Source organism: Ovis aries, chromosome 7 (genome assembly GCF_016772045.2).
Source record: "Ovis aries strain OAR_USU_Benz2616 breed Rambouillet chromosome 7, ARS-UI_Ramb_v3.0, whole genome shotgun sequence".
Taxonomy (NCBI): Eukaryota; Metazoa; Chordata; class Mammalia; order Artiodactyla; family Bovidae; genus Ovis; species Ovis aries.
The window spans coordinates 27,900,850-27,918,837 of NC_056060.1; the positions used below are offsets into that span (position 1 = coordinate 27,900,850).

The window sequence follows — 17,988 nt, forward strand, 5'->3', positions numbered from 1 at the left end:
ATCTGGTGACTTGAAGTTGAAGCCAGTGCTCATTCACCATTCCAAAATTCCTAGGGCCCTTAAGAATTGTGCTAATTCTATTCTTCCTGTGCTCTATAAATGGAACAACAAAGCCTGGATCACAGCACATCTGTTTACAACATGGTTAACTGAATATTTTAAGCCCATTGTTTGGACTTACTACTCAAGAAGAAGATTCCTTTCAAAATATTACTGCTCATGAACAATGTACCTGGTCACCTGCAAGTTCTGATGGAGATGTACAGTGAGATTCACTTTGTTTTCATGCCTGCTAACATAATATCCATTTTGCAACCTATACATCAAGGAGTCATTTCTCATTTCAAGTTTTATTCTTTAAGGAATACATTTTATGAGGCTATAGCTGCCATAGATAGTGATTCCTCTGATGGATCATGTCATAGTCAATTGAAAACCTTCTGCAAAGAATTCATCATTCTAGATGCCATTATGAACACTGGTGACTCATGGTAAAAGACTAAGATACCAACATGAGCAGGAGTTTGTAAGAAGGTGATTTCAACCCTCTTGGATGACTTTGAAGGATTCAGTTTGGACTTCAGTGGAGGAAATCACTGAAGATGTGGTGAAAATTGCAGGAGAGCTAGAATTAGAGATGGAGCCTAAAGATCTGATTGAATTGGTGCAACCTTATGATAAAACTTAACAGATGAGCAGTTGCTTCTTCTAAATGAGCAAAGAAAATGGTTTCTTGATATGGAATTACTCCTGGTGAAAATGCTGTGAAAATTGTTAAAATGGCAACAGAGGATTTAGAATATGACAGAAACTTAGTTGATAAAATAGCAGCATAGTTTTAGAGGATTGACTCAGTTTTGACAGAAGTTCTGCTCTGGGTAAAATGCTATCAAATAGCGTTGTATGCTACAGAGAAATTGTTTGTGAAAGAAAGAGTCAATTGACATGGCAGACTTTATTGTTGGCTTATTTTAAGAAGTTGCCGCAGCCACCCAACCTTCAGCAACCACCACCATCATCAGTCAGAAGCCATCAGTGTTGAGGCAAGACCCTCCACCAACAAAAATATTATCACTTGCTAAAGGGCTCAGATGATAGCATTTTTAGTAATAAGTTATTTTTAATTGAGGTGTGTGTGTGTGTGTGTATATATGTATATATATATGTATATGTATGTGTGTATATATATATATATATTGCTTTTCTAGGGCTTCCCTTGTGGCTCAGCTGGTAAAGAATCTGCCTGCAATGTGGGAAACCTGGGTTCAGACCCTGGGTTGGGAAGAACCCCTGGAGAAGGGAAAGGCTACCCACTCCAGTATTCTGGCCTGGAGAATTCCATGGACTGTATAGTCCGTGGGGTTGCCAAGAGTAGGACATGACTGAGCACCTTTCACTGCATACTGCTTTTCTGAGCACCTTTCACTGCATACTGCTTTTCTAGGCATAATACACTTGTACATTTAGTAGGCTACAGGGTAAATATAATTTTTGCATGCACTGAGAAGCAAAAAATTTGCACGACTCACTTTATTGCAGTGGTATGGAACCAAACCTGTAGAATTTCTGAGGTGTGCCTGTACAGTGTTTAAAACAGGATGGTACTGATATAAAGACAGACAGAGACCAATAGAACAGAATAGAGAGCTCAGAAATGAACCCACCCATACATGGTCAAATGATCTTCAGCAAGAGTGCCAAGACTAATGGGGAAAGGATAATCTCTTCAACAAATGGTGCAGGGCAAACTGGACATCCAAATGCAAAAGAATGGACTTGCACCAGGATCTTTGAGCATAAACAAAATATCAGTTCAAAAGGGATTTAAGACTTAAATGCAAGGTATGAAACTATAAAATTCCTACAAGAAAATGTGAGGAAAGCTTCATAACATTGGTCTTGGAAGTCATTTCCTGTATATGACACCAAAGAACAGACAAAAAAAGAAAAAACAAGTGGGATGATATCAAATTAAGAAGCTTCTACACAGCAAAAGAAAAGAGTGAAAAGGCATTATGTGGAATGGGATATTAATATTTGCAAAACATATATCTGATAAGGGGTATAATATCCCAAAATAGGTGAGGCACTCCTACAACTCAGTTGAATAAAAACCTGATTTAAAAATGGGCAAAATCTTGTATAGATGTTTTTCCAAAGAAAGCATACAGATGGCCAACAGGTATGTGAAAAGATATTCAACATCACTAACATCAGGGAAATGCAAATCAAAACCACAATGATGTATCTCCTCACATCTAGTAGGATGGCTATTGTCAAAAACAAAAACATAGTAAGTATTGGTAAAGACGTCCAAAAATTAGAAAAATAGAAGTATCACATTATCCAGCAGTCCTATTTCTGGGTATTTATCCAAAAGAATTAAAAGCAAGATCTCAAAGAGATATTGCACTCCTCTTTTCATTGCAGTATTATTCAAAATAGCCAAGAAATAGAAATAAGTTACATGTTCATTGACCTATGTATTTATATATATGCACATACACATATACAATAGGATATATATATATATATCTGCACATATGTGTGTGTTGTTTTTGTTTAGTCACTCAGTTACGTTCGGCTCCTCTGTGACCCACGCACTGTAGCCTGCCAGGTTCCTCTGTCCATGGGATTTCCCAGGCAAGAATAGTGGAATGGGCTGCCACCTCCTTCTCCCACATATGCACATGTATACACACGCAAACACAATGGAATATTATCCAGCCTTAAGGAAATTCTATCACACACTACCAACGTATATGAACCTTGAGGACATTATTCTAAGTGAAATCAGTCGGTCACATAAAGACTAATACTGCGTGATTCTGCTTACATGAGGTATCTAAAGTAGTCAGACTTATAGAAGCAGAAAGCTGCATAGGGGCTGGGGAGAAGGGAACGGAGTAAAGCTGTTCAAGGGGTCTAAAGTATCCATCCTGTAGGATGAAAAACTTTTAGCCATCTGCTGTACAGCCACATGCATATAGTTAACAGTGCTTACTGTACATTTAAAATTGTGTTGATATGGAAGATTTTATGATTTTATTTCTCCTTTTTTTACTGTAATAAAAGAAAACCTTTTATTTTCAATTATGGTCTTTCAAACCATAATTTCAAAGACCAATTATGGTCTTTCAAGGTCTTTCAAACCTTTTAGTTATGAAAATGAAGAGGGCTTAGAGCATATATCCATTCTATGTCCATCTTGTTCCTACCATTTCAGCTGGTTTTGAGAAACATGGTTATTATTCCACAATCAAAGAGAGACTACATGGAAACATATATAGGTCCATTTTTAAAGGTCTAGTTAGAGATAGACAAATAATTTGACACAAATAAGAAGGAGAATACAAACGCTCTGACTTGCACACTGCTGACCCCTTTTTTAGGAAGTAGCACCCCGTTTCAAGAAATTTAATTTTTTTAGTCCAGCTAGCTGAAAGTAACAGACACTTTTCTTCCAAAGAGCTGCTGTGCCTGGTTAATAGAATTGCGGGGGTAGTAACATTGTTTCCACAGGTCAGCCTGGTTGAACAATGAAGTGGGAATGAATTTGCTTGCTTTTGTTTATTTAAAAAATGTATATTTTATATTGGAATATAGTTAATTTACAGTGTTGTGTTGATTTCAGGTATACAGCAAAGTGATTCCATTATACACATACCCATTCTTTTTCAGACTCTCTCCCATGTAGGTTATTATAGAATATTAGGTGGAGTTCCCTGTGCCACATAGTAGGTCCTTGTTGGTTATCTGTTTTACATACAGTAGTATGCATATGTTAATTCCAACTCCTAATTTATCCTTCCCTACATCTTTCTCCTTTGGAAACCATAAGTTTGTTTCTGACAACTGTGAGTCTGATTCTGTTTTGTAAATAAATTTATATCTTTTGTTTAGATTCTACATATAAATGATGTATGATACTCTTCTTTCTCTGTCTTACTTTACTTAGTATGGTAATCTCTAGGTCCATCCATGTTGCTGAAAATGGCATTATTTCACTTTTTATGGCTGAGTAATATTCCATTGTATATATACACTATATCTTCTCAAACTGATCATCTGTTTATGGGCACTTGGATTGTTTCTGTATCTGGCAATTGTAAATAGTGGTGCAATGAACACGGGGGTGCATGATTCAAGTTAGAGTTTTTGTCTTTTCCTGATATAAGTCCAGAGATGGGATTACAGGATCATATAGTAACTGCTTTTTGGTTTTTTTTTTTTTTCAAGAACTTTCACACTATTCTCCATCATGCCAGTACCAGTTTACATTCCCATCAGCAGTATAGGAGGGTTCCCTTTTCTCCATGCCCTCTCCAGCATTTATTGTTTGTAGACTTTTTGGTGGTAGTTGCTTGTTTTTTATCCTGTGACAGAATCTCAATTTCAGTTTCAGTCCTTCCCTCTCTGTTCTCTTGTGGTTGCTCTCTTGTCTTCTTTTAATTAACTATTAGAAAACCTTGAATTTGAATCTTGTTTTTCCTGTAGGAAGACCGTGTTATCCAGGGTTTTCAGAACCCTAACTGGATAGCATGGTGAATATTTGTCTGAAGACGTTTTTTTAACAACCAAATTGTCCTCTTGTCTTACGTTTGATTCCTGTGCCTGTCTCCTTGACATTGATGTGTATGCCACGACCAAGGCTGTATCTCAGTCACTATCGTGGACTTTTAAGGGTAAATCCAGTCCATTCTCAAAGCTTTTCTTCCTTTGAATTTGCTCTGCAGATAGTTTTATTTGCCTTTTTAGTTCTTCTCAACAGTATTAAATCATTAAGCTTTACAAAATTTATAAGATCAAGGACATGATATGTCTTGGTCACCTCTCTATCCGCCGAATCCAAAGCAGTGCCAGGCGCATAACAGGTGCATGGCAGATGTTTGTTAATAAATGAATACATGCCTGAATATGTACACAAAACTTTGGACTTTCTTAATTTTGTGTTGGACTTTAATGATGGTTTCACTTTAAATTTGTGTCCTCTAAGAAAAAGCCAGAAATTTCATTTTAAAAGAAGATGTTTGATTATATATAATCTCTTCTTCCTTTGCTTTTATATAAAAAAAAATGAAAATACTAAGTATCTTCTTTATTTCTTAAAAAATTTCTTAAAAACCAAGTATCTTTCTTTATTTCAGAAATTCTGTATCCTCCAAGAATCTTTCTCTAAGGCTAATGTTGAAATGATTAAACGCATTAAGCTGATCATCAGTTTTTACTTTTATCTTGATGAAAGCTTAATGCTTACAGTACTTTTGGCCTAACAGTATATGTAAGAGTAGCCATGCTGAGCAGGGGATGATACGGGGCTGGCAGTAATTGACTCAGCATTGATTGATAGATAGGTAGACAGTAGTCCTGGTTGGAACAAACTAATGTTATCCCTTATTGTTCAACCAGCAAGCAACTCAGCTAATTAGTACCAGTATAAATGTAGATGTTTATTACTAATTAATCTTATCTTCATTATATTTTTGATAAGTTTATATGCTCATAGGTGGGAGAGGAAGCATAGCTTTTTAGTTTATATTTCACCCAATAAAATGCATTAAAGACATATGATTTGATGATGTTTTATGTGATTTCATATTGATTTATGTAGCCCTGCCACAAGAAAGAAAATTTTTTCCCTTAGTAGTCACTGTGTGATATGTTCTTTGGAGCTGATTTGATTCACTAGATTTAGAGAGAAATGAAATTATAATGAGCTCTCCATGGAACATTCATAGAGGGTTGAAATAATTGTCAGTGAGGTATTTAGAGCTTCTAAAAAGATTATAAAAGTTTTTATATACATATATAATATTACTGTTATAAAAGAGTACTTCTAAACAACTTCAAACTAAAACTGTATGTACAAAGTATTATTAATCATAGCACAACCACAGAGCAACCTAACCCTCTTGAATAGAGAAATTTTATTTAAATAATATCTATGTCAGGAACTATTTTAGGTGCTTTATGTATGTTATGTTGTTTAATGTCTAGAATAAATACACAAACTCAGTACAGTCAAACCTACTCACGATGAAAAAGTTGAATTCCTAGAATTTAAGTCACTTTCCCAAGGTCATATGACTGGTCAGCAGTGGAGTCCAGATCACAGTGATCTTTCCCCTAAGCCACTCAGTGGATGGTCCGCAGCCAAGGAGGTTGGAGGCCATGAAGTGACTTACAAAGTCCAACATGGAAATAGGGCAGTGATAAGTGGAAAAGTTAGATTAAAAACTTGCATATGTGGTGCAGTTACACCTTAGTTAAAGTGTGTTTGAATAAAAAAGATCAGAGTAAATCAAATATTATGTAGGTTTACATGCTTGTACTAGATTGGTGGAATTTGGGGTGGTATTTTTCCTTTATTTTCTAGATATCTTTCAAGTTAAAGTTTTTTTAATTTATTCATTTTAATTGGAGGCTAATTACTTTACAATATTGTAGTGGTTTGTGCCATACATTGAAATGGAACAGCCATGGGTGTACATGTGTTCCCCATCCTGAACCCCCCTCCCACCTCTCTCCCCATCCCATCCCTCAGGGTCATCCCAGTGCACCATCCCTGAGCATCCTGTCTCATGCATCAAACCTGGACTGGCGATCTGTTTCACATACGATAAAATACATGTTTCAGTCCTGTTCTCTCAAATCATCCCACCCTTGCCTTTTCCCACAGAGCCCAAAAGTTTGTTCTTTACATCTGTGTCTCTTTTGCTGTCTCACATATAGGGTCATCGTTACCATCTTTCTAAATTCCATATATATGAGTTAATATACTGTATTGGTGTTTTTCTTTCTGATTTACTTTACTCTGTATAATCGGCTCCAGTTTCATCCACCTCATTAGAACTGATTCAAATGCATTCGTTTTAATAGCTGAGTAATGTTCCATTGTGTATATGTACCACAGCTTTCTTATCCATTCATCTGCTGATGGACATCTAGGTTGTTTCCATGTCCTGGCTATTATAAACAGTGCTGCGATGAACATTGGGGTACATGTGTCTCTTTCCATTCTGGTTTCCTCAATGTGTATGGCAGTTCTATTTGCAGTTTTTTTAAGGAATCTCTGTACTGTTCTCCATAGTGACTGTACGAGTTTGCATTCCCACCAACAGTGTAAGAGGGTTCCCTTTTCTCCACACCCTCTCCAGCATTTATTGTTTGTAGACTTTTTGATAGCAGCCATTCTGACTGTGTGAGATGGTACCTCATTGTGTTTTGATTTGCATTTCTCTGATAATGAGTGATGTTGAGCATCTTTTCATGTGTTTGTTAGCCATCTGTATGTCTTCTTTGGAGAAATGTCTGTTCTTTGCCCCATTTTTTGATTGGGTCATTTATTTTTCTGGAATTGAGCTGCAGGAGTTGCTTGTTTAATTTTGAGATTAATTCTTTGTCAGTTGCTTCATTTGCTACTATTTTCTCCCATTCTGAAGGCTGTCTCTTCATCTTGCTTATAGTTTCCTTCATTGTGCAAAAGCTTTTAAGTTTAATTAGGTCCCATTTGTTTATTTTTGCTTTTATTTCCAGTATTCTGTGAGGTGGGTCATAGAGGATCCTGTTGTAATTTATGTCAAAGAGTATTTTGCTTATGTTTTCCTCTAGGAGTTTTATGGTTTCTGGTCTTAAATTTAGATCTTTAATCCATTTTTAGTTTATTTTTGTGTATGGTGTTATAAAGTGTTCCAGTTTCATTCTTTTACAAGTGGTTGACCAGTCTTCCCAGCACCACTTGTTAAAGAGATTGCCTTTTCTCCATTATATATTCTTGCCTCCTTTGTCAAGGATAAGGTCTCCATAGGTGTGTGGGTTTATCTCTGGGCTTTCTATTTTGTTTCATTGATCTATATTTCTGTCTTTATGCCGGTACCATACTGTTTTGATGACTGTGGCTTTGTAGTATAGTCTGAAGTCAGGCAAGTTGATTCCTCCAGTTCCACTCTTCTTTCTCAAGATTGCTTTGGCTATTCAAGTTTTTTCATATTTCCATACAAATGGTGAAATTATTTGTTCTAGTTCTCTGAAAAATACCATTGGTAGCTTGATGGGGATTACATTGAATCTATAGATTGCTTTGTCAAATTAAAGTTTTAAAATGCAGTAACTGTAGCATCAGTTCAGTTAGCCAATCAGGGTATCTAAAGCTATGAATGTTTTCATTATGCTTCTGAAAGACTGCCTGGTTATTTAGGCTTATATTGCTTTTTTTTTTTTTTAATTCTAGATCATCAAGTTATTGGATGGAAAACGATCTCAAACTGTGGGAATCTTGATCTCTAGTTTGCATTTAGAAATGAAGGATATCCAGCAGGGTAAGTCTTATTCATATTTTTTCCCCCAACTTTAAAACTTTTCAGCTTTTATTGTGAGAAATGTCAAACATATACAAAAATAGAATGGCCACAGTGAATACTATGTAACCACTACCGAGAGGCAAAATCATTAACTCATTAACTAGATTGTTTCATCTAAAACACTCCATCTACAAGATTATTATGAAGCAAATCTTAGATATTTTACAATTCCTCCTTTAAAAATGGTAATATACCATGAAATATACCATGAAAGATAAGGATACTTTAAGCATAATTCTAGTGCTATTATCATGCATTTAAAATCATTTACAATAATTTCCTAATGTCATCAAGTATGTAATTCTAATATCACTGATTGTAAATTTATCCATTCTTGTACAATTAGTTCAAATGAAGATTCATACAGATTTCATGCATTGCCTTGAATGTGTCCATCTCTTAGGTTTCTTTTGATTTTAGAGGTTTCCATCCTCTATTTTTTTTTCTTTGCAGTTATTGTTTTTGCAAAGAACCCAGATCACTCATCCTGTGAAATTTCCCACATTTTAAGTTTTGCTGATTGCATTGCCATGTTTTTATTTATTATGTTCTTCTGTCTCCTGTGATTCCTGCAAACTTTTACTTTGATCTAGAGAGTTAATCTCAGCCGAGAAAGAATAGTCCATAGATGCTCCTGTATATTCTCTCGAGAAGTACATAATATTCTGTGATATTACATAATATTCTCTTTATTCTCTTAAGTACGTAATATTCTCTTAATGATGTTTGTGGGCACTCATGATCTTTGCCTAGGTTTATTACTTCATTAGAAGTTTGCCAAATAATGATCTCCTAGACCCCTCATTTCTTCTTCTTCAGCGGAAATGCCTCGACAGAGAAACACTCTCCACTTTCATACATTTAGTTATGTCATTGTTTCTTAGTCTCCTGTTTGTTGTATTTTTTTTTTCTTTTTTGAGTGGCACTATTTCAACTTGGCCCAGTCGGAAAGACATTTAAAGCAAGGACGTTTTACTTTTATATCTGTTTTTAGCCCTTGGGAAAGTGAACCCAAAATCTTCTGACATTTTTTAAATCTGTGTCTTATGTGAAGATATGCTGCTCCTTTCTCAGCCATCAATTAAATGTAGATCTTCATTTTGACATATCACTGATAATATTTTCTAAGTGGTAATACAATCTCTCATAGATGGTTTCAGGAAATTTAGGTTCAGTGTAACAGTGGAGACACTCTTAAGTCACACTTCTCTTCAGGTCTTAGTTGATTATGTCTTCAAGTTATCTCTAGGACACAGCAGAAGGACCCCAGCCCTCCCCACAAAGGTCCTAAACTGAAAGGCACTTAAGAAACTTGCATACATTATTTTTCCTCTGAAATAAGCTTTGTTAAAGGCTTAAAATTTTGCTTTATTGCAAACGTTTAAAATTCCACATAAAACTAAACATATACTGAATCAGATGGCAGTTGCAGAATATTCAAATAAACTTGTCTTTACTATTTTAGCTTAGTAGTAGAACTGAATACATAAGTGTGAAATATTAAACCTCAAACAGTGTTGCAGTAGTTGGTTTGAGATTGGAGCAGAGGGTGGCTGGAAAGGTCCACTGTCAAAATTAGAAAAGGATACGTCAGTGTCTTTAGGTATTAGATCCTCTAGGATGGAATTTCTGAAATTCACCCAGAAAACTGTGAGACTAAGGCAAATGAAAAAAATAAAACACATACTGGCAGGTAAGTTTATAGCCTTTTGTCAAGGAGACTCCCTTTTTTGATGCAATCATTGAAATTAGAAAGGAATTTTTCAGATATAGTGGCAGAGTCTTATCCTAAACCACAGTGCTCTTTCTAAGCCTGGTGAAAATCAAGTATGCTTGGTTTCATTTCCATAACAAGTAGCACTATGGATGTTAGTCTTTACAGTGTCAACGGCACTTGATTCATTTCTCTTTAGGCTTGTCCGGTTGTAGTGTACATCAGATTGCCATATGGGTAAGACTCATTCCAACAATGTGCTATTCCATTTATCAACTCAGGACTATAAACCTTCTTCCCTTGGTACTGTAACGTTTAATGTTGAATGAATGTTGAACGTTCATGGTGAGTTGAATAAGAGATTAGTTCACCCAGACCTTTTTCAACATTCTACTCTGGATAGGAACGTGCTCTCATGAAGAAGACGTGAACTTAAATTTTAGGGTTGGAAATGTTGATTGTAGCATCACAGACTTTAGGACTCATGGGCACTATTTTAGTTCTTTCTCTTGCTTCAAACATCTCTGTTATCCACCAGAGCTGGATCCTAAGTTCTAGAAAACAATTATCTCCACTTCATGTTTTCATTTAGTAATACATTCCAGATGAATCTAACAGTATAACTCTCGCTTAATTTCTTTTTAGAATCATTTGACTGACACTGGCATCTGAAGGTCACTTAGGAGCCTGAGCTGTGTCGGTTACTTTCATTCAGAATCCATATCTGGTCATGAATGGAATGCACTTGGCCTTGTGTTCTCATCATGATGAAAGGACTCCTTGTGCTGACCTTGACCTAAAACATTTGTTTTAATGTGAGAGAAGTAGCTGTCATGAGATCTGATGGGAACAGACCAGCTGGCAGGCAGGCAGGGTCACACAGCCTGTTAACCAGGGTGAAGTGACCGCAGCCAAGAGACTGTTCTCCAGTCCTTTGGCCGTATATTCAGCTTTGTCAGTGTGCAGAGGCAGGTACACCAACTTGCGCTTCATGCAGACTCATAAGAAGCTGATGCATAAACCAGAAAGCTAGTATATTCACTCAGAGGAGAAGAGAGAATTTTCCTTCAGCATGACAAAAATGTTTATATTATCTATTCACTGTTACTTCCACCCCACTTATCTCTGCTTGGCATTAGATATTTGCTTATGCCATTTCTCCTCTTGCTAAGATAACAGCTTGCTCACCTTAATAACAGTTCTGGGTGTTTCAGCCCACCATTACTTCCCACAGAGGTAATGGATAATCCAGTTTTTACTTGTTCAACTCTTAAAAAGCAATCTTATTTTCTTCATTTGTAAAGTGGGCCCTTCTCTGTTGTCCATTTGTCACTGCCTATAGTGTATATTGAAGAAGTGGAATGTGGGGGCTCAGTACCCCAAGGTCTGTTAACTGATAGCAAGTAACAGGGCCAGTGTGTGGTCCTTTATCACGTGTAGCATTACTTTGCTTAGAATTTCTCTGATAATTAAGCATTGTTTACCACGAACTGGGCTAATTTATGCTATCTAGAAGTCATTCAGTAGAGATTTTTTTTTAATTTTAATTTGGTTTTAAAGAATAAACCTTAGGCTAGACGACATCAGAATGTCCTAAATTTCATTCTGGTGCATTTGGACAAAACTTCTTCCTGCCTGCCTAGTTCCTCCCTTCCTCTTTCCGTCTCTCCCTCAATGAGCATGTACTGAATGCCAGCTCTGTTTCAGACACCATGACTACCACAACACATGGCATCCTGAATTTCACATTCTCAAGAGTGCACAGGATGGTGGGAGAGATGTACAGAGTACCGTAAGATCACAGAATAAAGATACCTGTGAAATAACAGAGATCAATGTATCGGCTGCTCCTGTAAAACTTAGATGAGTCTCAGAGGATGAAATGGTGGCCGTCACACAGAGAAGGAGCTTTTCCAGTGATGAAAGGAGGCGTGTGAAGAGGAGGCGTATGTAAAGTGTGCAAGTTGCACGTGAATGAGGGTGGCTTCAGAGCAACGTACTCGAAGGGCAAGTAGTGTCCAGACCAGGAAGGACCCTGACTGTCATCAGATGAAATTTGAACATTATCCTACCAGTAACATGGAGATAGAAGTTAAAGGGGCAGTGCTGTGACCTCCTTTTGAGGGCAGAGATACTCCTCCAGTCACGGAAGGCTGGCCCCCAAGCCCTTTCATGCTCTGGCAGCAGCCCTATCCTCTCCTGCACTTGACTGTGCTCACTTCTCTCTCACTGCTCTCCAGTGTCAGTGGTCCTCTGATTCCTTAACAGGCCAAGTTCTCTCCTTCCTCCGTGTCTTTGAAGGCACAGTATGTACCCTCTGTTTGAAATGCTTTTCCAACCCCATTCAATAGCACACTCTTTCTCTTTGCTCCTAAGTCGCTTCAGTCCTGGTGGGCTACGGTCCATAGGATTGCAAAGAGTCAGACATGACGGAAGCAACTTAGCATGTATGCATGGTTAGATCTGATAGAAAGGGATTATGATTGTTGACATAATAAATGACAAAGGCCAGAACTAAGGCTGTGTCTGTGGAAATGTAGAGGAGACCATGTACAAGGGATGTTTGAAGAGCAGATTGTTATGGTTAGCCCCATGAGATTCATATGATGATGGAGAAGTTTGGGGTTGCTGGTTTCAGCAAGAATGGGAATAATGGTGCCAAAAGCATAAAATGAAAATAGAGGCGGGGGGGAAGCGTGGTAGAAGCTGAAAGGTCAGTTCTGTTTTGCATGATTTGAGTTGGAGGTGACTGGTGACATTTCAGCTGAAGTGTTCAAGAACGTCTGAAAATTCCAGCTTGATACTAAGGAAATAGGGCTAGGTTAGAGACCGAACATCCCCGCAAAGATAGCCACCCGTATGTGTTTCTTTCCACCCCAGGCGATGTGCAGGATCTTTTAGGGGAAACCTAAATCTCTGTTCTGACTGAAGTTTAAAGCACTGCATGACTAAAGGCAAGACCTTGGTTGAGGAGGAAGAATGGCTCAGGACGCTGACCATAATACCACACCACTTGTATTTGGTCCAGGAGATATCCTGAACAAGTGATTTACTCCTTGCTGATTTTCCATCTACTTAACTAGGGTGACTTATGTTTAAAAACATTTGGCATCCCTGGCTACAGTGACTTCCTAAATGATTGCAAATTAGTGTTTTCATTCCATGTTAGTGATTTCCTCTTATTCTTTTTCCCAGGGGAGATGGAAAATTGCTGTTGACTATTCTTGATATAAACCTCCATATGCATTGCAACAGATTAGGTGCCAGAAACCTCCTGGCATCCATTTGGAATTTCCCGTACACTCTCAGAATTCATATTTATAATATTTAATCTAACATCAAAATAAAACATTTTTCACTTTAGTTCTAACTAGTTCAGAATCTCAGTTTAGAGTTCAGCTGTATCAAAGACCATCTTTCTATTTAGGAATCTCTTATCAAAATGTAAGTTAGTTGTGTACCCAGAGTCTAAAACTCAGATCTGAGAATGCTGACTGGACTTTGCTTGTTTTTGCCTAATAATTTATAGAAATCTCTGTCACGGTTTATGCCAGTTGTCTAAAATATAATGAAATTCCAGGCATCTGAAATTCACTGTGAATTGTCTTGGGCTTTCCTGTTGTTCCGTCACTCATTGTGTCCAACTCTTTACTCCCCATGGACAGCACCATGTCAGCCTTGCCTGTCCTTCACCACCTGTTTGCTCAAACTCATGTCCATTGAGTTGGTGATGCCATCCAACCATCTTCATCCTCTGTCGTCCCATTCTCCTCCCTTCAGTCTTTCCCATCATCAGAGTCTTTTCCAATGAGTTGGCTCTTCTCATCAGGTAGCCAAATTATTGGAGCTTCAGCTTCAGCATCAGTCCTTCCAGTGAATATTCAGGGTTGATTTCCTTTAGGATTGACTGGTTTGATCTCCTTGCTTTCCAAGGGGCTCTCCAGACTCTTCTCCAGCACCACAGTTAGAAACCATCAATTCTTCCGTGCTCAGCCTTCCTTATGGTCCAACTCTCACATCTGTGCATGACTACTGGAAAAACCATAGCTTTAACTATATGGGCCTTTGTCAGCAAAGGGATGTCTCTGCTTTTTAATACACTGTCTAGGGTTTTCATAGCTTCTTTTCCAAGGAGCAAGCGTCTTTTAGTTTCATGGCTGCAGTCACTGTCTGCAAGACCTTCCTGAGGAACATTCTAATTCTGGTCTGGAAGACCTATACTCAAAGCACAAAATTTTTATTGTGCACCTCTGCCAGTAAAAATTTTAGAGCATGCTTCTCAAGATATGTTTTTAAGAACTTGTACGTCATGTAAATGTGTAACAGAACTAATAGTCACATTATAAAATGAATACAAAGATATAAATTAAATTGAGATTAATATTTTTAAATGTGTTACTGATTTTGATAGCTTTAAATTCTCAACAGCTAGTATCTCACGGCTCAATATATACATAAAATGAAGCTTATTATTAAAAATAGTGGATTTAAACCCACATTTCAAACAGTCTCTTGATAAATTCTACTATAATGTATGGAGGTCAGCATCTTGGCAGATCTAATTCAACTGTCCCCGTTTCCAATTCATTCCACAATTGATGGAGACCTTATACTGGCAGTCAAGCCTGTGCTGTGCCATTTTTCTTGTTGTTGATGGATTATCTTCAGTCTGGGGTTTCTCTTCAGGAATCTTTTGAAGCCAACTGGTTTATTTTGTCAAGTTTAGTTAAAACTAGATTTGATAATCAGAAAATGTTATTTAATCCCCACGACCCACCCCCCGTCACCCCCGCCACTGCTACCAAATCACAGTACATTGGAAGGAAAGGAGCAAGTGAGGAAGCCACGTGTGAAAGAGTTTACCCACCGATGGTGACAGGTAGTCATGACCTACTCATATACCAAAGGAAGGCATCAGGGTCAATCAACTTATCAAGCATGGGCAGAGCTCAGTTTAGGGATGAATATGGACAGTAGCTCTAATGCTGCCATATGTCCTTTCCCAGCTCTCGTTTCTTCCTGCTGAGTCTAAAACACCTGAGCGGCAGGGTCCCCCCCACCTCTCTCTGAACCTCTGTGCATTCCTCCCCTCTCAGAGCTGGGTCCAGAAAGCCAAGGGTGGCGTTTCTTTTGTACTTTACCTTCAGGCAACTGGCTGAGACCATCCAATCTGCCTGGAATGTAATTTTGGCTTAAAAGAACCAGAACTAATGGAGGGACAGAAGCAGCTTAGCCCAGACTGTTTCTCATTGCACTGCCCACTGCCCTGCAGAGAGGAGAGGCAGTGAAGGCGCGGAAGTGCTGTGAACTCTACGTTTGTGCCCCTCTTTGAGGTTTGAACCATGGACAATTTTAATTGCACCTATAAAAGGCACCTTGTGGCCGAGTACACGCCTCAACTTAGACAAGAATTGGGATTTTTGCTTGATGAGGTTGAGTGATTTGGAGCTTTAGGGACAGACTAGATGTGTCCCTTTTGGGGTGGTTATTTCTGTGACCTGCTAGCTGGCTCCTGTTTACACTGTTCATTTACACTTGCCTCCTGTCTCCAACAAAGCTTGAATAAAGGTCTGTGCCAAGTCACATGATACACCAGCAAGTGTTTGGCAATGCAGATAATATCATAAAATATATTCCCTTGATAGTTGCTATTCTTTATGGGTCTGGAGGCAACTTTTGTTTGTGTGTCTTCATTTTCTGTGCCTTCGCTATCCTTTTTAGCCAGTTCTGGCATGCAGTATAAAATTGCAGTTAGTAATATCTTTTTAAGTAAAATGGATTTTATATTACTGTTGATTTCTGTTTAGATTTTCTTTTCTTCTAAGATAATGCCTTTTCAAGTTCTGGGTTTCCTTTTGTTTTTAGACATTCTTTTTTGCTATGATTGGGAGCCACAATACTGATTATTATCAGTAACTGTGAATAATTAACAAAGATTGAAGTTTGATTGTCTTATGACATATATTAAGATAGCATATTTGAGGGGTTTCTCTGGTGGTCCAGTGGTTAATTCTCCACCTTCCAATGCAGGGGGCTCGAGTTCAGTCCGTGGTTGGGGAACTAAGGACCCACATGCCCATGGGGTGTGGCCACAAATTTTAAAAAAGGACCATAGAAGTGAATTAAGTATTAGCAATAATTAAATAATGGTGGCATTATGGATGTGTATAAAACACAAATGACATTTTTGTGGCCTGGGCTATCTATGGTTCCTACTGGGAGACTGCTGATTGATGTATAAAACATGTGATGCCATTCAGAGGCAAAGGTTTCTGTGTAGACTTTTAATAGGTAGTTGGTTAGCACTTGTGTGTGTGTGTGTGTGTGTGGTGAGAATTTTGAGAAGTGAAAGTGTTAGTTGCTCAGTCGTGTCTGACTTTTTGTGATCCCTTGGACTGTATCCCACCAGGCTCCTCTGTCCCAAGAATTCTTCAGGCAAAAATACTGGAGTGGGTAGTCATTCCCTTCTCCAAGGGATCTTCCCAACCCAGGGGTCAAACTCAGGTCTCCTTTGGTGCTAAGTTGCTTCAGTCGTGTCCGACTCTGTGTGACCCCACGGACAGCAGCCTACCAGGCTCCTCTGTCCTCAGGATTCTCCAGGGAAGAATACTGGAGTGGATTGCCATTTCCTTCTCCCAGGTCTCCTTTCGGTGAAGTGATTATTTCTAGACTGACACTTACAAAGGATAAAAGAAGTACAATCATGGTCCAGTCAATTTGGTTATGGAACTGAGCTTGGGAGACCATTCTTCATGCCTTAGTTTCATTGCCTGTAAAACTCAGGGCAACAGTAGAATCTTCCTTGTATGAATAAGTGTAAAATGGTTAGAACAATGCCTTGCACACAGCAAGTTCCAAACCCAGGGAGTGAATCCAGGTCTCCCGCATTGTAGACAGACGCTTTACTGTCTGAGCTATCAGGGAAGTCCTTCCCAATAAAAGCAAGCTACTAATTAAGTATTCATCTCTAGTACTGCCCGTCTGCTTTCCCCACCCTCTGGTAGAGTGCACAGAGATGCCTTTAAGCTGCTTAATAATTGCTGCCCTCAGCATTTGCTCTGGATATGTGCGTGGAATCAGGCTTGGCCTATACCTGTGTCTGCACAGGTGGGCCTGGTGCCATCGCAGGAGCAGCATGGTGGTCAGTAGGGAAAGAGCGAGGCGTATGGTGGAAAGGTTATAGCAGTGTTCTGGCCTTTTTGAAGAGACCTGGCTACTGAGCTTTCTGTGGGGCAGGTTCTGTGCAGCTCTCGTTCTGGCCTCTGTGTGGTTCTTTGACACTTCTCTCTGCCTGGCCCCCTTCTTTTCACCTCTTGTCCAGTTTCGTCACAAGCTTGGTCTTCATTCTCAGTGATGGCCTCATTGGGAGGTGAGACTGTGGGGAAATAGTCATGCTTTGCCTTTCCTCAGCTTTCAGATTCTGCCAAGACCGCCTTCTTTCTGGGACCCCACATCCTTGCCTTTCTCTTAAGAGAGGTCAGAGGAATTGGTTTGTGGGAATTTTGAGGGTTAGATTACCTGAGAGTTTAAAAACCCCAGGGCTTGGGACTTCCCTGATGGTCCAGTGGTTAAGACTCCATGCTTTCAAGACAGGGGGCATGAATTTGATCCCAGGTCAGGGAACTAAGATCCCACATGCCATGATCAAAATGGCCAAAACAAACCAACAAGACAAAAAACCCCAAGGCCTTCCATGTTGCTTTCTCCATTCCATTCTCTTTTCCTTACAAATTATTTGTCAAGCCCTAAAAAATCATAATTTGGTTGAAAGAGCTGAGTTTTATATTGGCTATTTGGAAGCTAAGATTGCTAACAAAATAATTTCTATTGATAATCAAATATTCACCTTTGCTTTTCTTGGACTGAGTATAAATCTATTCCACTTGAAAAGGATCTTTAAACACCCACTTGTAA

At 38.5% G+C, this 17,988-nt stretch overlaps 1 protein-coding gene across 4 annotated transcripts in view; it reads left to right on the top strand.

The window, feature by feature from the left end:
- Positions 1-17,988, top strand: part of FMN1 (formin 1) — a 488,195-nt gene that overhangs the window by 290,032 nt on the left and 180,175 nt on the right. For all 4 annotated transcript variants that reach the window (XM_060419038.1, XM_042252230.2, XM_004010422.5 and 1 more), the window contains one exon: positions 8,231-8,318. In XM_060419038.1, coding sequence (XP_060275021.1) covers positions 8,231-8,318 — 88 coding nt within the window. The remainder of the gene's footprint in view (positions 1-8,230; positions 8,319-17,988) is intronic.